The following is a 21,445-nucleotide window of genomic DNA, read 5'->3' as shown; positions in this document are numbered from 1 at the left end:
TCTGTGAATGTTACCGTTTAGTTAACATGAAAGTACCCGCAAAAGAAAAAGTTGAGGAAAAAAAAAAAAAAAAAAAAACATCAGCTGTTTTGTTAAATAGGTTGTGGTCTAGTTTGAGCTTCAGAACTGACGCAAGACAGGTTGTTCATCATTGAAAACTTCATGATTGAACTACAGCGGCGTTTAATTGAAGTTCACTGCGCTTGTCATTGTAAACATTTGCAGAAAACTCTGTTGAAAGAAAAAAGTATGTTTTCGTGGGTAGTCAAATTGATCTATCTATAGAGATTGAATAAAATGTACAAAGTTGAAAAATAGTTGACAAAAAAAAAACCCTGTAGCTGCATATCTGTTTATTACTCCCATATACAATCTTCATCCGTCTACCTTCTAAATGTTTGACTTTAAAATATAAATATAATATCTAGGAGCACTCGGCCATTAAATGTACAGGTAGTTTTTCCGTAATTCAAGTACAAAATAACAATGAAATATTTTGAATCGTCAGGTATGACTTGTTGATCTCTTGGTTAATTTTCGGCTATACCGCGGTAGCTTTACAAATTGATCATGAAATTTATTTCACTGCACTTGCAGCGAAATGCATGAGGCTTGGCTTGGAGGGTCTCACTAGACATTCACAAATATGCCAACTAGCTAATTCTATATGCAATTTACTGTCCAGCTACAATTATGTATGGAATCGTGAATTAGATCAGGGAATTATATCGTAGATAGATAGATAGATAGATAGATAGATCTAGATATACTTCCATGATTAGATCCTCACTAGGGGCTTAAAATAGTCTCTGTTCAATTTTATAGGAGTGTAAATCAAGCAACTGAATAACCCATAAATAAGAGAAATTCATGCCAGAAATGCATAGAATTCGCGCCAAAGATAAAAATCGCTGGAAAAGCCATCAACTCGAACGTTTCACACACCTGCATAGGCGTAAATTATTAATGTTTTAGTACGTAAAACTTCGCCTGGCAATATAATCTTCTGTCACATATACTGAAATGAAATTTAAATTAAAATTTAAGGGATCACTATTTGTAAACACAAGTAAGGGTCATGATCTGCCTGTGTGGTGCGTGTTGGACGGGAATTTTTTCTTCCGACAATTTTTGACAAAAACAGGTCAAAATTCGAGATCTACATTAAATACCTTATTTTATACAGAGAGGTCTGCAAAACGCGGTTTTGTACCCTTAGCACATGCTGATCGAACAGAGATAGGCCTATATGTAGGCCTACATAAGTTGAATTTAGGTTAAAGGCTATAATAAGCGTCATGGCAATCCTATACTTTACCCTGCATTTTTCTTTGTGGTATTATAATAAAGTTACTTATTTATCCTTGATCACAAAAATTATATATTTTTTTCAAATGAAACAAAAAATAAAATCCCTGTCAAGTAATTTACCTTATTAGTTTCACGCTATCTGTGAGGCACGATTTTCTATTTTCAAAAATTCTCGCCAAGTGGTGGTGGGGGGTGGGCTTTTTAAACATATCGATGAAAAAATCTTTATGTGAAAAATAGAATTATCCAATCCAAAGGGTTTGTTGCGTCCCTAGGGCTCCCACGCTCCTAAATATTGTCGTTTCCAAAAAAATAAAATATGATAAATTATGGCATGTGAGTTTAATCTATTATAAACTCGTGGGGAGAAAACAAAACACGTGTAAAAAAAAGATTAATTACTTTCCACCCCATGGATCCCACTACCACTGCCTAAGCATTGACTATTGATAATAAGCATTATTATGATAACAACGTAAGAAATCTACTCTCTTGCTTGGCTATTTAAAAGCATAGATATAAAATTGTTTTTGTGAGAAAAAAAAGAGACACCAACCCCCAGGGACAGTTCCACACACACAGTACGTAGCACTATATAATCTCGTAAGGCAAATGACATACATGATGATACAAGTAAGCCTACTAGTATACCTACTGTAGCAAAATATCAATGCCCAAAATTCCACGTTCTAAATCTTCACTGCGATGCATGGTCTAGAAGAAGATACATTTGGCAAAAATTAGAATGTGAAAAAAAGCATTCACCCTCTAGGGACAGCCATACAGTGGCGGATTTAGGGGGGGGGGGGGGTCAGGGGGTACTGACCCCGGGCTCCCCTCTAGACCTCTGAAAAGAAAATCACACTTAACATCGATAAAGTCCGGGAAATGATAAACTAAGAACGATATATCGGGTCATCTTCACACCCCATCCGCTTTATGCATTTAGATAATTATCAATGCTCCCGTATAAAGTAGGCCTACGTTGACGACTGAGATAAAGAGTTTAATTTCCACCACTGACGCAGTGGCGGATTTTGGGGTGGGGTGTTGGGGGGGGGGGGGGGGTCTGACCCCCCCTCTTCGATTTCTGAAAAAAATCTCACTAATACTTCCCTCTTGAATTTAGAATTTTGACCAGCTGAAACACAGATCTAAACCGGACCAAATGACACTGTTCGCCCTCTGAAATAGATATTTGGGGCCCTCTGAACCCCACCCCCCACCCTTCAAAAAATCCTGGATCCGCCCCTGAAACCGTACATCCGCCCCTGAAATCGTACACCGATTTGTACATCCTAGTGTTCAGTTCACAAACATAACCTCCAAACTTGTAAATTAATTCTAACGGAGTCGCTTGCTTGTGCACTCGACTCATTTCATGGCCTTTCATGTAATTAATATAACCCAAGTGTAGCTCCTACTTGTGCAATTTGGATAGGCCCTATTGATGATCTTGAATAAATGGTTGAGGGGGAATTTCGCCCTGAATTGATTGAATATATCTCTCAAAAGCGTGTATATCAGACATGAATAAATAAATATAAATAAATAAATATCAAAAAGTAATAATAATAATAATAATAATAATAATAATAATAATAATAATAATAATAAATGTTTCCCATTTTAGCCGCTAGATGGCACTTGTGTATGACAGCATCCACAACAGTAAATGTGATATATGTGGATAAATTGTAATTATTTATATGTCTGATTTTGGCAAACGGTCAGTTTACTTGGATGAAATTATCCAAATCTCTTAATTTGAAGGAAAATATTCTTTTCTGGTGAAAAAGAGGGTTTATCATCACATCCAGACACAACTAGCCTCGATTTCGCCATATGTATTTTGACGTCATAAAAGAGCAGACGTCTCGACGAGAAAGTTACGACGGCAGTCGAGATAACTACTCTGCGATTGATTCGAGTTTTACTGAGTTTATTGATAGTTTATTACATTAATTTCAGTGCAAATTGTTGCTTTTAAAACACAGATCGTTTAAAGATGTTCGGTGGAACACTGGAATTTCGGATTTAATACAGCAAAGCGATGAAGATGATGAGCCGGACCGTTGTCAACTGTTTGTTGACATTTTTGGTTTTGGCGATTACAGTCCAAGAAGGTAACTTTTGAATTTTCAAAATCTAATCATTTGACTAACTCACAGCTCTTTTGCTAGCCATGTGACTTTCATTTTATATAAAACGGAAATACGTCCATAAGAACTGCCTCCACGCACTTTGGACACCAAATCTCAGTGATTTTAGTCTTGGTATTGTTGCTTATCACAAATGCGTAAATTCAGTTTTGTGTGTGTGGGCAAAATGTTTAATTGTTTGTTGTTTTTAGCCTATGCTTACATCTTACTAATGGCTTGCAATGAAAGAAAATTCACTCTCTTTGAGGTGCTAAATTTTTTACCCAGTTTTTGTAAGTTTTGAGTGTTAACCGTTCCAAGGGGGGGGGGGGGGGGTGAGAGGGGACTGGAGAGAGAGAGAGCGAGAGAGAGAGAGAGAGAAAGAGATAGAGAGATTTGCCCTGTGTCTAAAAACTGTACAAATGACATTGTGTTTAGTCACAATTTCTCCTAACTTCATTGCTATTATACCTGCTTTTAATTTGCTAATTACCTATACTAGTAGGTGTAACTTAAGCAAATTCAATTTGACAACACAGTTTTTATTTTTATTTATTTATTTATTTAATTTTTTTTGTTCATGTCATTAGTAATGATATATGATTTAACTCTTGATACAGGAACTTCCTCACCCTCTGGTGCTGGGGTTGGATCTTTCTTGGGTCAGCATGGGGCTGATATTATGAAGAAACTTCTTCAGTCCTACTCCTCTGTGAGAATTGCAAGAAGTGTGAGAACATCAAGTACCTTCCCACCAAGAATAGATGACAGCACAATACCACCATTGCAAGCCAGAGGTAAGGCAGCTAAATCATTGACATCGTGATTCAATGAAATTGTACATGATAATACTAGTAGGTAACTCTTGCGACTCTTAGAAGTTAAAGCTCACTAGCTCTATTGTTAGTCCAGAGATGCTCAGTTCATACATCAAAGCCCACTGTCAAAATTTGTTTCAGGTATGTTCCTTTTTTTTTGTTTTAAGCTTACTGACTAACACTTTCTTCATTCTTTTTCCTCATTTTCTTTTATTTTCTACCTTCTTTTAGTTCTCAGTCCTCCCAAGATGGGAATGGCTGTTGATAGGAGGCTACTCCACACCTTTATACACATTCCTCCACCTAGCTTTGAGTCAGTTGGATTTACCATTCATTATATTCTGGCTCTCATCTTTATATTCTTTGTTGGGTGTTTTGCTATAGTGCATCATCGTATTAAGACAAAGGTATTAATAGCTACCCCTTTCTCATCCAATGGTTTTCTTTTTTACTTTTTACTTACTAAGTATTTGTTATATTTTATTTGAAGACTTAAGTTTCAATTGATATATATGCTATGATGCCTTCATTAAGGTTGAAAGATTTATTTATTCCAGTATCATGATAACATATCAGCAGCCTCTTCTTGCATTTACTTAAGAAAATGCATTTTTTTCAGTCAAAAATTATTGCTGTCCCTAATCTCGATGGACACTATGCATACATTATTACAGTAAAGACTGGACTTAAAAAAAGTAAGTGATTTTTAACCTAATGGAAAAAATATAGTTTTTGCAAGACAGATTAAAGATATATATTAGGAAACTTTTTATCATCATTATTTATTATTTATAACAGATATTATCATTAGCTGAGACCATGTTTATGACAATAATTGTCTTTTATGGAATGAAGTAGAATTCAGTAGTTTGTTGATTTATTTATTTAATTTGTCATAAATTTATGTAAGGACAGTTGAACAATGTTATTTTGATTTATAAGAATTAGACAATAAAATGACTGTACAGTTTATTTTGATTTGTGAAAAATAGATAATTTTTGTCAGATTTTTATGGATAATAATTAAAAATGGAGTTTAATCTGCCAGCATTTTGAATGAATGACTATGAAAGACTTAAGTACTGTTTTTTTTTCATTTAATTAATTAATTAGATAATTTATGTTTTTTATTTTAGATGCAGGAACCAATGCAAATATCAAAATGGAGCTGTGCTCCAAGCATTTGAAGTCACCAGAATATTTACTGAGAGACTATGGGACCAAGCAGAAGGTCTTCTCTAGGGGCAAGGAAACCATGTTTTTAGTTTACAGTACTGGTGAGTAATAATTTTATCTGAACTTTGGAAGTTATTAAAATAAAAATGCTTCATGTAAGAGTGGTAATGCAATATAATACTGCAGATGAATGTTTCTGAATCTGACTAAGATTAATATGTGAGTGTTTTGACAAATAATATTGATATAAGGCAGTTTTGAACATGAAGTTTTGTGTAATTTTTAACTTCAGTTCCCCTTGGAGAACTGTCCCATGTGCTGATAACTCAAGAAGGACATGGAGTCAAAGGGAAATGGTATGTTCATTTGCAAGATAAAAAGAATTGGTGTCTTGCTAACTAGTATTTAATGATATTTGTATTTGTTAAATTATTGTGTCATCGAATACGTAACATTAATAGCATGTAAGAACATGACATAAGCAGAACCCCCAGCCTGTAGTGAGATGAGTAGGTCATGAGAAGTGGGTGTAATAAACAGTTTTAAATTTAAAAACACCACAAATATTTATCTCAAATATGTTCGGCACTTCAGCTATGATTAGGCGTTATATCAAATTTCAAATAATTATTTTGTCATAATTTTAGGCATTTAGACTCTGTCATTGTGTCAGACCCTCAAGCTGATCGAGAGTGGCTGTTTTCCTGCAATAAATGGCTGAAACCTCAGCGCAGAAGTAAGGAAGGCCCTGCAACACATACCCTGGCCTTGGCAGATGCTGGCAGAACATTTTGGTAAGTAACTTAATAGTCATTATTTTGAGTGCTGTAAGTGCCACTGTTGACCTGATCATACATGTATTAATGAATGATATGAGAAAAGAAGAAAGCACAATGTAGAAATAAACATTGAAACAAGAAGTTTATATAAAATGATAGGTCATTCCACAAAAAAAAAAGTGAACAATTTATTTGATTCTAAGACAATCTCCCCCCCCCCCCCCCCCAAGACAACCCCCACCCTTCCCAGGAAAGCAAAAACAATACCTTTGAATTATCTAATTGAGGGATTTATACAATTCTTAAATAAATAAGAAAAAAGACCGAAAATTGAATAAAAACATTACATTATTTAATTTTTGTTCACAAATCAGTTTTGCCATGTACTTAGGTGAACAGGTCACATGTGTTTGCCATATTTTGACAGCACATGGTATTTGGCACATAGAAGTCTTGGATGATCACACTGATCTTTCTGTGATATGACTGTAGTAAATGTAGATATCTGGCTCAGCAAATGTAGTAAATGTAGATATCTGAGGAATGTGACAAGGGTATTCCCTTAGTCCATGAACCTATTTGTCACCATGCGACTTTTTTTCAAGCACAACAATCCATTCCTTGATGGATGTTGTATTTATATCATATGTGTCTATTAAATAAATAATATAAGCGGCTACATAGAAAAATAAAGAATTCTCTGTCACCACAACCATTGGTGGCAGTATATGCGTGGGGGCTGAAATGCCCAGTTACAACAGGCAACATCTTGTGGACCCAGTTTACTTAATCTCGTGTGTTATTAAAAATAGCATGGTCTCGTATCCCTATTGATAGACCTATCATTAGGGATGTGCATGGGCAATTTGGATTTTTACTGTGCCTGGGGCTTGGGCTGCCCGTGGTGGATGATGCTAAATTCTTTTCACATTTTAATTCTGCTATCTGCTTTGCCATTAGAGTGAGGAACCTGAAACTTTGGTGTTTGATATATTTTTCATCATGGATGTGCATGAGCACTTGGGAATATATCAGTGCACCTGGAGATTGGGCAGTTCCTGGGGCAAATGTGTCTAAATAGCAACAAAATGTGTGTCACCTTTTTTTTTTTTTTTTTTTTGTGGAATGACACAAATATGTTACATTGACTGAAAATTGATAAAAATCACAATTTAAAGAGGACCTGCAGCTGTATATAAGTTCGTTACAATAAAAAACTTATGCTAAAATTCTTGAAATAAACTTAAATTTGCTAAATTCAGGTGGGGTATTTTAGATGCAAGAATCTCCAGATATTATGATGTATTGATAAATGAAAAAAAATTAATTTAAATGTAATTTTCTTAAATGGAAACAATTTTTTAAAATAAGTGTTGTTTTGCATGTTTTTTCATGCTTTTTATGTTGAACAGTTATGATGAGCATTTTTTATGTGTTTGCATGTTTATTTCAGTTTGGTGTGGAGCTCCATGTTATGTTTCTTCCGTCAGTATCATCGATGGATTTATCCATTTTTTGGAAGTGGACAGGATTCCAACAAAGTACTGTCCAGGCCCCTCACTCTTGTGATGCTGTTTTCTGCAGTTGGCAATTCTTTACTTGGAAATATGTTAGTGGAAACAGCCCTCCTGACCATCAGCAGCCAAATTGCTGTAGAGTTGACAGCTAACATATTCTTCTTCACCTTTCTGATCAACACCATCATCTGCCTTATAAATTGCTTGTGTGAAATTGTCCTGGGCAACATAAGATCTGAGGAACTGTGCCAGGATATTTTTACAGGAAAGTCCTCCTCAGTACAGCACAAGGTGGTCACCAAAAAAAATCAAAGAAAGGCCCACCATATTAAGAAGAAAAAGACACAAGGTTTATTAAAAGGTGATGAAAGAAGTTATTATCATTGAAAATTGATGAAAGAAACATAAAAATATAAAACACAATTAAAAATATAGAAATATAACAATTTTGGCAAGTAAGTAGTGGTTTGTTGGTGTGGTATGTTTAATAGTATGTTTATTTAATTTGAATGTTATAATGTTATTCACGTTATATAAATGAAATTGTTTCAGCTCAAACCTTGGGTGCCAACCAAGTTCAGCATTTACACTCCAAAGACTCCAGTGCTTCCCCTTTTAAAAGCCGGATTGATGTGGCTCCCAAACTATTATCCAGTATCCCCACTAAGAGCAGAAGTCAGATTCTTAATGATAATGCAGGGGAGATATGTGGCAGCATTAAAAGGTTATTATTAAATTTTACAATGAACATTCTTTTATAGCTCAGAGTTATTTTTTTTTAACTGGTAGTATATTTTCACCATGAAAGAAATTGATTCAGATTTTCATAGCTGTATATGTTGCAGGTCAAGATCCTCTTCAGAGGTGTATATTTTCAAAGGAAATAGAAACAACAACAATACTGCCTCTTGTAGTAGCAGTGCTGCCAGTAATGCAAGTGACGCTGGCAATAGTGAACAGGGTGGTGCCACTGGAGGCCAAGGGGCCACAAAGTAAGATCACTTTTACCAATTTTATTTTTACTAGAATAATTGAATCAGATGCTCTTTTTGGAGGTTTTTAATATGCATAGTTGATTTAATATTATATAAGTTTTAACCATTCACCTGTTTAGCATACAATTATAGTAATGTGTTATTTTATAATTTGTAATCAACTGAGGCCATACCATGTAAAGGTTGAAATAACAATGGATAGTTGATTTAAAAAATCACTTATCTTTCAGAAATACTGAATGATATTGCAAAGCATTTTCTTAATTCTGTTTACTGAATTTTATTCCAGTATAACAGGTGTTGCAGAGACAGAGAGAGAGGTAAATTACTTTTATAACAAGTGAAACAGAAATGGAAAAGATGCTTTAAAAGCTTTCCTTACCAGATTATTCCAGCAACTATTTATCAGCCAAGAATTTTCATATAAAGATTAAAAAATGATGTTTATGAATTTTTTCCCTACAATTTAAACATATATTACTTTATGAATGACCGTTAGTTCTTATATTATAACTTTATAACAAAATTATTGCAAATGAATTACTTCATATTTATCAAAACCTATACACCTTTATAGCCAAAGCCCAGCCAAGAGGATAAAGAGCTTCAACTGTCACCTGATGACATTATTTTTGGTGACATTCCTTTAATGACTGGAAAATGGTTTGGTGAGGTACCTCTCTCTGGGGACGCTGCCTTTCAGGAAATCCCTCTGGATCAGCAGGAACAGTCTTCAAATGGAAAGAAACAAAAGACGAAGAGGCCACCAAAAAATCGCCAGAAGCTGCCTAAGAAAGACAAGAACAACCGTAATGCCAGAAAGCCTAGCAAAAAGGGTGGCAAGAACAAACCACAACAAAATGCCACTGAAGATGACAGCAAAACATCCAAAGGAACAGGTGTGAACCCAGCCAAAGCACCTCTTCAAACATGTCCAAGAACAATGATGTCAGTTCTGGAGCAGAAACATCTAGATGCTGGTATCAAGCCTTTGTGCATTCTATGTAAGAGGCCAGTAGATATGAAATATCCATACCCTTACCACTGGTTGTGTAAATATGAGCGTGCTGTTGAGATTGGCTTGGCTACACCTCCCATCTCTGGTCAAGATGCAACCCTGCAGGAAGAAGTTAAATCTCTCTATGGCTTCATGAAGTTGCCCGACCCAACACTGGTGAATGGTAAAGGTACAACATTCCCACAAAAGAAGTTGAATGAGATGAGACCAGTTGAGTGTGAGTACTGGCTGTGGGAAATGATGAGGATCAATCCTGCCTGGGTCCTGGAGATGCTTGATGAGGGCAAGAAACCTGAAAATAGACGTGATAAGAAGGAGAACAAGGAATGGCATGAATGGTTTAACAGGAGACTGAGTGCAGAGTATCGTAAAAAGATGATGACCAACCTAAGCCAAGAAGAGCTGGATGCTCGGCCTAATTGTTTTCTGTGTAAGAGAGCAATGTCCCCTAAAGATCCCTATTTATGTCACTGGTATTGTAAGTATGGGGAAGATGTTCAGCTAGAATGTACACACCCTCCAGCCAGAGGACAAGAGTCAACTCTAAGGGACATTGTGGAAGGGCTTTTTGCTTATATGGGAGTGGCCAAGTCACAACTAAAGTACATGATTGAGGAAGGGGAATCTTTTAGTGATGGAGAAGATGATTCAAGCAGTACATGGTTCCCAGATGAGAAACTGTCTGACTTACCAGAGAGTGAGCAGAATACATGGATGAAAAGACTTTTGAAGATAAGTCCCCAGTGGGCTGCAAGGAGAGGATTTGTGGGATCATTGGCTCCATCTGATATTGGATATTTTCAGAACAGAAATGCCAAGAAGACCAAGGTGCCCCATGGACTAAAATCTGCCCTCAAGTTGAAATCTTTATTGGCAAAATCTTTAGTTCATGTGATGTCCTCAAAAACCTCCCACACGGATGACAAGGTTCCATCAGACAAGAAAGAAAGGGAACCAGTTACCTTGCCAGAATGTGAGGGGCGAGCCACAAGATTTATCAATGGACTCATCCATGACATGCTCAATGTAATGATGGGGAACACAAGGGATGTACCTGCAGAATACCAGTCAGTGCAGGTGCCAACTAAAGACAACATTTTAAGTTGGCAAAACAAGGTAATGGGCTTCATGACCAACCGCCAAAGTGCACCGGTACTGTGCCGAGAGGAGACCAAGGCAGGAAGAGCAGGCATTCTGTTTGATGCAAACATTCTATTTGATGAGATTGGGGAAGATGCGGTTTACATTTTGGCCCAGTTAGAAGGGAATAGTGCTGGAGTTAAGAATTCCATCTTCACAAGAGTGAGACAAATGCTGGCAGTGTTTCCAGTTATAGAAGACTGGTCCTATCAGGAGAATGTATGGGAGGATGAATTGAGCAACTACATACAACTGAGTGGTGAGCAGTACCAGTTGAAGGATCATATACAGGCATCTGTGCAGACAGTTTCTCTACACAGTTTGGAGAAGAAATTTGATGAAGACCAGCACAAGCCACTGAAGGTCACTCAAGATATTGGTGCACAAACAGGAACATCTCTCCTTGATTTGAAGTTAAAACAGAAGAAGTCTGGCTATGTGTATGGACGTAATCTGACAAAGACATCCTCCACTGCATCAGTCAACCACCTCAGGGAGGCCATCCAAGTTAACCTGGCACTTGTACAGAGGAGGCAAGATGCAGCATTAGGGAAATTGAGGGCAAATATGACCAGTGACCCAGCCTCAGAACTTACAGCTTCAGATGAAAAAATGACCCTCACTGAAGCCTCTGAACCCAGCCCCTATCTGTCCTTGGGTGAACTTGTTGCCAAAATCATAGCTGATGATGTAAATGCTGGGTCTAATGTGAACAAGTGCCAAGCAGACTTTCCAGAAGAGATCACAGAGGCTACTTTGAAGGATTTCACCCTAGGAACAACACATGGCCTACTTGCATCATTTTATGATGTATGTGATGTTGCAACTGAGGCCAGTCAGAAAGCGATGCAAGACTTCTCAAAGAAACTGGTTGACACCCTTGTGCAGCTGATTTCTGCTGAGATGAATGGTGACATGCAAGGCACTGCAAAGAGACATTCAGTCAAAGTAAGGAAACTTGATGTATATACTTCCTGTATGCTAGAAACCAAAAGCATCAACATAACTTTGATGTTTTACTTTTTTAACTTGTATTTGTAGTATTCAAACCCATTTGTAATTTTTATTTTCTGGTTATTTTTTATTGATTTTCCTTTTTTTTTTTTTACAATTTATATAATTTAATTTCATATTTCATGCAGGTTATTTATGTAATATTTGATTTTGTACATTAAACTTTATTCCCAGGATCTTGAAAAAGATGATCACCAAGCTACGCAATGCATGGATAGAGAGGTCCAATTTCCACATACACTTGTAGGCCAGGTTAACAACTTGATGAAGCAAGAAATGCAAGATATTAGGAAAGACAAGGCACACTTTATCAAAGAGGTACATACCTGTAGTAAATGGGATGGTGCGTTGCATGATCATTATTGTTAAACTTCATTAACTTGGCCAACTACTAGGTAAGTGTAGTTAATTATAATATGGCAGTTACTGTATTTGGAATATATTTTTCATGTTTTTTTTGTTTTTTTTTAAAGATCATGAAAACTTTTTTATGTTTTCGAAATTAAGTAAAAATTATAAACTTATATAACACATTGCAGGTTTTTAACTACCACTATGTGGATAGCTTGATTTCCAATGCCATCATTAGAGCACAGTTTGCTGTGTTCCACTGTGCTGAATCAAAGTCACAAGACCTGGACTGGCCAGATAAGGAGCATGTCATTGCCAAAGCTGCTGACCTCCTGAAAGAGGATGTTTTGACGTTTTATGATGAAAAGTAAGGTGTATTTTGTCATTGGAGATTTCATATTTTGTTACAAAATTAGATTTAATTTGATGTTCTGCTACTGTTTAATATATATATATATTTTTTTTTAATTTGCAAAGTTTTAAAATTTTCCTTTGTAGCTTTGCCAAATGTCAGTCATTTGAAAGAAAAATTGAGAATTTAACAAATGTAAGAAGAAGCTGCACAGAATTTCAGATGCTTTAGAGGTAATTAGTGTGTAGACCATTTAACTTGAAATACTATGTGTAATGGAAAATAATCACTTATTAACAAAATCTTTACAGGTGGGATGAATGCTCTGACAGTGTTCAGTTAGGGTTGCTCTCTCAGAATGCAGAGGGGGATGTATTCCTTGATGAGCAAGATTTGAAAGTAGCCATTGTTAATGATGCCAAGATGGTGGCAAAATCTGTGGCGACATCAGTGTTAAAGGTAACAGAATTGGCTCTATTTGATGGTTTTCTTAAAACATTTGAAGGTAATCCTGTACTGAGTACTATATATATATATATATATACCCTGTATATATATATATATATATATTACGTTTGACATTATATTAAAAATGTCAGTCGTTTGAATTAAAAACATTTATTGCAGATTTTTTAAACTGCCAATTTCACTGAAATTTTTTCAGTTGTTTATAATAGGGCTGACCAGTTGTAATTTTTATTTCCATTTTTAGCAAGCAGCACTGTGTTCAGATATTAGTTGTGAGTCAGACTCTTCTGTTCTCTCTACTGATATAGTGCAGTTTAAGGAAGGTAATGTATGCTCAGAAACAGTATAAAATTCAGAAATTAAAGTCAGTTTTAAATATAAATCATATTATTTTAAAATAAGCCCTTGCTATTTCAGCAACATAAATTATTTGATTTTGCTTCAGATATTTAAATCAAAGGTATAATCATTTCAAAAGTAAGAAGTGTTTTGACCAAAGTGTTTTTCACTCCTGAATCTCTCCCACAAAAAAAAAAATCCCATTTTATATTTGTAATATTTCAGAATTCAAAGACCTGAGGAATCTAGTGTGTGATTTGTCATTAGAGAGACGTGCAAGATCCACAGAATGTTGGCCACCAAGGAGGAGTCTGAGTTTGGATTCAATGAAAAACCCTCCTGGATCTAGTGAGGCCACTTTGTGGAATTTTACAAGCACATCTACTCTCCGTTTCAAGAGTTTTGAGGATCTGGGAGTGCTGAAAAGTAAACATATGCCATTGTCCCTTTTTAGTTTCTTACATATTAATACAAACACATACACTTGTATACATGTCCACAAACATAATAAACATAGTGCTTCACATAATTAGTTGATCATACTAACATCTAATCAAATGCTTATTCAATAGATTTTGCTTGTAAACACACATCACATACTCATTCAATTATGAAAACCCAGCATGTCAACTTATTACCTGTTTAGACCATATAAACCTATTTCCATGTTGTTTTCTTTCCCAGGGCAACCCACATGGGGAGAGCTGAGAGCAGATATCTCAAGCAGCCTGAGATTTGAAGATGACTTTGTTACAGCTGGGACAGGTAAGTGATAGATACAATACCAGTCACCGTGCTGTATGTGAAATATTATGAGTGTGTTGTCGAGCCGCAGGCAAGTAGTTTTCACATACAGCTTGGTGATGAGTGTTGTATTTGGCTAAAACTAAGGCTCTGATAGGCTACTAGTGAGTAACATGAGTGCAACAGACCGTGGAACGCACTCATATGTGACTTGCTTGTACCTGGTATGTCGAAAACAGCACAGCCGAGTCTTTTGTTCTGTGCGCTAGCCATGGTTTAAATTTAGGATAACCACTTTCCAAGTTTTCTCTTTGTGACGGCTGATAATAATCACAGTGCAATATTTAATATTTTATTATTATTATTATTATTATTATTATTATTATTGTTATTTCCTGTTTAGACCATGAACCTATTTCTGTGTTGTTTTCTTTCCCAGGGCAACCCACATGGGGAGAGCTGAGAGCAGATATCTCAAGCAGCCTGAGATTCGAAGATGACTTTGTTACAGCTGGGACAGGTAAATTTGGGATAGCCATTTCTCTCTTTGTGATAGCTGACATTAATCACAGTGTAGTATTTTCTATTTGTATAATCACTACTGACCGTATATTTATCTGGAATTCAGTATTTGCTAAAAATGGTGAAAATCACTTAGCATTGTAAATTTGTCATTTTGCCTGACATTACAGAAAGTAAACAAATTTTATTTCTTTAATTCCATATTTTATTGACCTGAAAGTAATTCCCATTATGGATATTATCAACAATAGCAATGTATGGTGATCAGGTGATTGTCGCAGTTATATTATTGAATGTGTATATTTTGTTCTAGTTGACATCAATGACAATAGTCAAGTTGTCCAAGTAAACAACACAGCTGAACTAAGCCCAGAGGTGCAGGATGATGAATGTGACATTGAAACCTCAGGACCCAGTGCTATGAATATGACAATATCATCTCCTGCAACTGTGTACTTGGTGAATGAAGTTATGTCTACAGTATCAGTGAAAGAAGACAAAGAAGAAGAAAAAGATCTAAAAGATGTTGATAAAACAGCATTTCCACTATGTCTACCAAGTGTTGTTGATATTGATATTGAAGCAGCTCTTCCCCGTGAAGCCAGTTTGACAACACCTGTGTCAGCAACTACAGTAGCTCCTATGACAGGAGCTTTGACAGCACCTTGGCCAGACACTACATGTAAGACAACTATGACAGGAGCTATGACATCACCTTGGCCAGATGCTACTTGTAAAACAACTCCTATGGCAGAAAGTATGACAGCACCTGTGCCAGAAGTTATGCCAGCAGAAATGACCACCCCTGTCACAGCAACTTATCAGATAGAGAATGAGGTTACAGCTCAGAAATCAGTGGAAGGCACCCGTGATCTGGCTGATGACTTCATAGAAAATTATGTGTTTTCCTCAAGTTCCACCAGTTCACTGAGTGCTATCATCACAGAGGAGTTGGATGCTGCTTACACTAGAGACATTCAGAGCTGTGACATTTCTGCCTCAGTAGATGACAGTGTGGCTGATGTCCAAGACTCTGGTAAACACTCAGCCAGCATTGTAAATGATTTACCAGAGGATAAATATGACACCAATGAGATCATTCCTTCAAGTGCCCTTGACTCTTCACTTCAGGGCAATTTTTATGATGTAGCCATTCAAGTTGAAGAAGGTAATTTATTAATGTATTCCTTTATTTATTTCTATAGTTTGTTCATTTATTTATTTACAGATAAACACCTTTTTTGCACTTCAAAATATGCTTTTTAAAAAGTATATCAATTTGAATTTCCAGTCCAATTAAGTATTCTTGCTACAGTGTAAAAATCTAGATATGACATGTTAACTTTCATGTAGTTCCAGTGTCTTTATACAATTATTTTTAAATGTTCATTATATTTAAGATAATCCAAATGAGGATGAGTTGACGGAAGACCAGTCAGATGAAGAGTACAAACCTTTGAGTGACAAAGAACTGTTACATCTGGAAAGAATGGTGAAAGGAGAGTTCAAGAAGTCTTTTCCCCACTGGGTGAAATACATCGTATTCATCTTCCTGTTTTGCTCTATCATGCTGTCATTTTCCCTCACTGCCATTTATGGAATGTCACTGCCAGAAGACCATGTTAACCACTGGTTGATGCTTGTTGGATTGTCTTTACTAGAAGACTTCTTCATCTTTCAGCCAATCAAGTGTTTCTGTGTTCAGTTTTATTTCTTCTTGTTTCCAATGCACAAAAATAGGTTTCCAAATCCAGTGTAAAACTGTAAATAAGGATTGACAGTGCAGTTTGGTTAGGAAAATATTTATGACATTTACAATAGCAAAATTATCTTATTTTAATTGGTTGTCAGTCTTCAACATTTTAGTTTTCGCCTACAGACTAAGAATGGTCATAAACTTACACTCAATAGAATTATTAATTATTTTAATTTTCATTTATAAGCTTGCATCTGTAGCATTTATACTTTCTACCTCATTCAAATGATAAAATGCATGTCAAAATAGTGAAGATATATAAAAAAGAAATAAAATTAGTAAAATTTAAATATCAAGATTTATATACAGTACGCTACAGTGTACATTGTCACTTTGAAAACTCGTGAAATAAAATGTATTGTAAAATCCTATTTTTTTTTATTCAGTACATATATTTAAAATCGGGACAAGACTTTCTCCATGATTTGTACTGTAAATAAGCATCCCACCTAATGTACTTACAATTCGAGGTGCGATTGGAAAAAAATGTTTACGTTCTGTCCTTTTAGAATGAGTTTTCAACATTACAAACATTCTTTAAAAAGGAAGTAAACAATTCATATTATGCTCTTAATCCCTACAACATTAACCTTGCTGAAATTCAAATTCATATACAAGTATCTTTATTTTTATAATGCAACTGTTGTCATTACACACCTCTGTTACCATGAGATTTTTTATTTACTGTGCAAACCGATTGCGACCCCAAATATAAAGTTGTCTCCCCAATTTCATCTAAGTTGTCCCCCTCCACGATTACGAGCCCAAATTCATCTTTATTATTCCCTACTATTAAGAGCACCATTTCATCTTAGTTGCCCCCCCCCCCTTTTTGAGCCCCAATTAATCTTAGTTTTCTACCCCCCTCATACACACACACACACACACAGTGACCACAAGGTGCCCTAAATACTCACCTGCGGCTGGACAATGCACTCGTAATATTTTAAGTTCAGTTCAGTTCGGCGAATCAAAATTTTAATTTACAGTTAAAACTGCATCTGTAACAACATATTAAGTCAATGTCTCTAAATGATTACGATCAGTTCTATTCATGGTGCCTGGGATAATGATGAGTGAATTGATTTTGATTTGGTAATCAGGGGATAGCGCGAACGCAGTCCCCCACGATAAAAAATTACGCACCCGAGTTACCCCTATTTGGGGTAATCGATCAGGTCAGCCAAACCGTATTGTGCAATGGTAAGGCCTCGCTAATGAAGAACCGCCTTAATGATCACGGTTAACTTCTGTGCCAGGTAAGTATGCTTACTACTGACGTTTGACTGGTCTCTTCTACCATGCTGTCCGCTGCCATAGTGGGCAAAGCGAATTAAATAGATTTCAAGGTTACTTATGTTTGTAAATTCATCAAGACATCATATTACGACAAGTATTTTAGTTAAATGGTAATAGTACGTGATCTATGATTTCGATTTTATAACATGAAATAATTTTTTTATGCATTCATAATTTTTTTTCATTTATTATCATTTATTAGTTGTTATCTTCCAGCATTCAAAGGCTAATGATGTGCACTCAACAAGGACGAAAAAAGTGATATCAACTTGGGAAAATCAAAGTTGGGGTGAAGTTAGTGTAATGATTGCATTAGTTTATGTGGTATTTGAACGAAATGCGTACATTTTCCCCATTGTAGTAGCTCTTTTACAATATAAAACCACTTATGGAAGTCATGGAAGGGAAAAAGTCAGCACACGAACGAAACGGAGTGCCTCGATATGAAACCAGACAACTTTTGTGTTTTTAATCTCCAAATACTTTAAAAAATCAATTAAGTTAATGAAAAGGCCGGGAACAAGAACTTCTTAAATCGTACATTTTATATTAATGATTATTAAAGATCATAATAATAAAAGAGTCGCATTTCGATTTACTCCATGCTATGGTCTTTATTGAAAAATAGCAATTTTTACGAGATTACAAATTGCATCGTATTGTTTGGTTCCATTGCCTCGTTTTCAAAAATTAGAACTGGCGCTGCAAAACCGGGAGACGAAGTTAAAAAAATTATATTGGCCGAGTTCGCCCTGGAACAAGAATTTCCTCGCAGCATTATCTGCAATCAACCTTCCTACGATTTTAAATACATTTTGCACGGTCATTTTCAATCTGGCACATGGCGCATTTTATGTATCAAGAGTGGGGGAGGGGTGAAAAATCTCAATTGGGGCCACATATAACACTATAAATACAATGGGAATCCACTTGTAATGAAGCTAAAATAAATGTTATTCTAAGGAATTCCGATGGATTTACTTTAAAAAAAAATCAATAAAACATTACTAATTTAAAATTTCAAAAAGACACCAAAGAGCAAATGAAATAAAATCAACCAGACGGTAACCACCGGCAGGCTTTGTCAATTTCACCAACTTGTTTATTTCAAACAGCGCACTTTTCGTGCATGCGCAGTTGTTTGAAGCCTGTGCTGAAAAAGTCTAGGTGTAACGGCATTTCATTGGTTAAGCGTCTACAGTAACTGTAGACTTTTGGCCAATCAGTGTTGGGAGTCTACGACCACTGTAGACAACCAGCCAATCGGAACGCATCGGTGACAAGGGCGAAAGTGAAGAATGAGCCCAACATTTTAGGCGGATCCAAATGTAAATGCCCTGCGATCGTATAAATGTCGTATCCTAGCTTGTGTAATCCTGCACATCAGAGACGTACATGTGGAGAATTTTAAGTATGCGATGCCCCTCCCCCCTGGTTCAACCAATGCGGAGTGCAATGTTTCGTGTAGAATCACCTACTGTATCTTCGATCACTTGATGGTCTCTCTTTTGCCATCGTATTAAATAAATAGATTGCGTATGCTACATTGAAACACCTAAAAGACACGTGTTCATCCTCGTTTTCTTTAGTCCTTGACATGGACAAAGTGACCACAAGGTGCCCTAAATACTCACCTGCGGCTGTACAATGCACTCGTGATATTTGACTTTCTGTTCGGTGACTCAAATTAATTGCATCTATAATAACATTTTTGTTTTATGTCACTAAATGATTACGATCAGTTCTATTCATGGAGCCTGAGATGATGAGAAGTGGTGTGATTTTGATTTGGTAATCAGGGGATAGCGCGAACGCAGTCCCCCACAATAAAAAATTACGCACCCGAGTTACCCCTATTTGGGGTAATCGATCAGGTCAGCCAAACCGTATTGTGCAATGGTAAGGCCTCGCTAATGAAGAACCGCCTTAATGATCACGGTTAACTTCTGTGCCAGGTAAGTATGCTTGTTACTGACGTTTGACTGGAGTCTTCTACCATGCTGTCGGCTGCCATAGTGGGCGAAGTGAATTAAGTAGACCTCCAGTTACTTATATTTGTAAATTTATTAAAATGTCATGTTACTACAATTATTTCAGTTTAATGGTAGTAGTACGTGATCTATTATTTCGATTTCATAACATAAAAGAAGTTTTAATGCATTCATTATTTTTCATTGATTATAAGTTATTTATTATTTGTTATCTTCCGGCTTTCAAAGGCTAATGATATGCATTCAACAAGGACAAAAAGAGTCATATTAACTTGGAGATATCAAAGTTGGGGTGAAGTTACTGTAATGATTGCGTTAGTTCATGCTGTATTTGAAAGAAATGCGTAGATTTTCCCATTTTAGTAGCTCTTTTACAATAAAAGAAGAAGAAAAAAAAAAAAAACTCTTATGAAAGTCATGGAAGGGAAAATGTCTAGGTGTTACGGCATTTTATTGGTTAAGCGTCTACAGAAACTGTAGACTTTTGGCTAATCAGCGTTTGGAGTCTACGACCACCGTAGACAACCAGCCAATCAAGAAGCAGCTGTGTCAAGGGCGAGAGAGAGGAATGAGCCCAACATTTTTGGATCCAAATGTAAATGCCCTGCGATCGTATAAATGTCGTATCCTAGCTTGTGTAATCCTGCACATCACAGACGTACCTGTGGAGAATTATAAGCAGGTGATGTCCCTCCCCCCTGGTTCAACCAATGCGGAGTGCAATGTTTCGTGTAGAATCGTCTACTGTATCTTCTATCACTGGATGGTCTCTCTTTTGCCATCGTATTAAATAAATATATTGCATATGCTACATTGTAACACCTAAGAGTGCATTCCCATAGTTTTAGATCGATCCATCTAGATCGACCTAACTCCGTGGGGGTTCACGCCAAATTGATGTCAGCCGAGCGTGCAGGGTAGTTAATTACCCCCTTACAGCTTTTAGTAGGTGGGACAGACGCTTAAGCCGGCTAAGCTGACAGTTATCTAGTGAGACTCCCCACTGGGATAGATAGATCTAAAATCTGTGGGAATGGGGTCTTAAGTCTCGTTTTCTTTAGTCCTTGACCACAAGGCGCCATAAATATTCACCTGCAGCTGGACAATGCAACAGTAACATTTGACGTTCAGTTTGGTGACTCAAATTAATGGCATCTATAACAACATGTTTGTTCAGTGTCTCTAAACGATTAAGATCAGACTTGCGGCTGGACAATGCACTCGTGATATTTAACACTCAGATCGGTGACTCAAATAAATGGCATCTATAACAACATACCGTATTTATTCAATGTCTCTAAATGATTACGAATAGTTCTGTTCATGGTGCCTCTGGATGATGAGTGGATGGAATTGCTTTTGGTAATCAGGGGATAGCGCGAACGCAGTCCCCCACGATAAAAAATTACGCACCCGAGTTACCCCTATTTGGGGCAATCGATCAGGTCAGCCAAACCGTATTGTGCAATGGTAAGGCCTCGCTAATGAAGATCCGCCTTAATGATCACGGTTAACTTCTGTGCCAGGTAAGTATGCTTGTTATTGACGTTTGACTGGACTCTTCTACCATGCTGTCCGCTGCCATAGTGGTTATGGTGAATCAAATATATTTCAAGGTTACTCATATTTGTAAATTAATTGAAATATCATATTACACAATTTTTTTCAGTTTAAAGTTAAAAACGTGCTATCTAGAATTTTGATTTTATAATAT

At 36.3% G+C, this 21,445-nt stretch overlaps 1 protein-coding gene and 3 non-coding genes across 5 annotated transcripts; 1 reads left to right on the top strand and 3 right to left on the bottom strand.

Moving 5' to 3' along the window:
* Positions 1-3,195: 3,195 nt before the first annotated feature.
* Positions 3,196-16,599, top strand: LOC106179582 (uncharacterized). Of its 2 annotated transcripts, XM_086997781.1 has the most exons (20): positions 3,196-3,437; positions 4,073-4,249; positions 4,890-4,965; positions 5,407-5,547; positions 5,739-5,802; positions 6,094-6,240; positions 7,679-8,103; positions 8,295-8,466; positions 8,588-8,734; positions 9,027-9,057; positions 9,315-11,843; positions 12,084-12,227; positions 12,449-12,627; positions 12,924-13,071; positions 13,325-13,403; positions 13,645-13,845; positions 14,104-14,184; positions 14,603-14,683; positions 14,999-15,853; positions 16,086-16,599. In XM_086997781.1, the coding sequence occupies exons 2-20, from the start codon at positions 4,217-4,219 to the stop codon at positions 16,442-16,444; spliced, it is 5,892 nt and encodes a 1,963-aa protein (XP_086853907.1). In that variant the 5' UTR covers positions 3,196-3,437; positions 4,073-4,216; the 3' UTR covers positions 16,445-16,599. The 2 variants fall into 2 exon arrangements, with proteins under 2 accessions (XP_086853907.1, XP_086853908.1); XM_086997782.1 differs by lacking the exon at positions 14,603-14,683.
* Positions 16,600-17,541: 942 nt separating this feature from the next.
* On the bottom strand, positions 17,542-17,708 carry LOC112042402 (U1 spliceosomal RNA). The gene has a single exon (XR_002886512.2). It is a non-coding gene; the product is annotated as a U1 spliceosomal RNA (small nuclear RNA).
* A 1,828-nt stretch (positions 17,709-19,536) lies between these two features.
* Positions 19,537-19,703, bottom strand: LOC112042405 (U1 spliceosomal RNA). The gene has a single exon (XR_002886515.2). It is a non-coding gene; the product is annotated as a U1 spliceosomal RNA (small nuclear RNA).
* Positions 19,704-21,098: 1,395 nt separating this feature from the next.
* On the bottom strand, positions 21,099-21,265 carry LOC112041652 (U1 spliceosomal RNA). Its single transcript, XR_002886313.2, has one exon. It is a non-coding gene; the product is annotated as a U1 spliceosomal RNA (small nuclear RNA).
* Between the last annotated feature and the right edge of the window lie 180 nt (positions 21,266-21,445).

This window comes from Lingula anatina, chromosome 10, assembly GCF_051362555.1.
Source record: "Lingula anatina isolate TDL-2025a chromosome 10, LinAna3.0, whole genome shotgun sequence".
Classification (NCBI taxonomy): domain Eukaryota; kingdom Metazoa; phylum Brachiopoda; class Lingulata; order Lingulida; family Lingulidae; genus Lingula; species Lingula anatina.
This window is presented reverse-complemented; position numbering and strand designations above follow the sequence as displayed.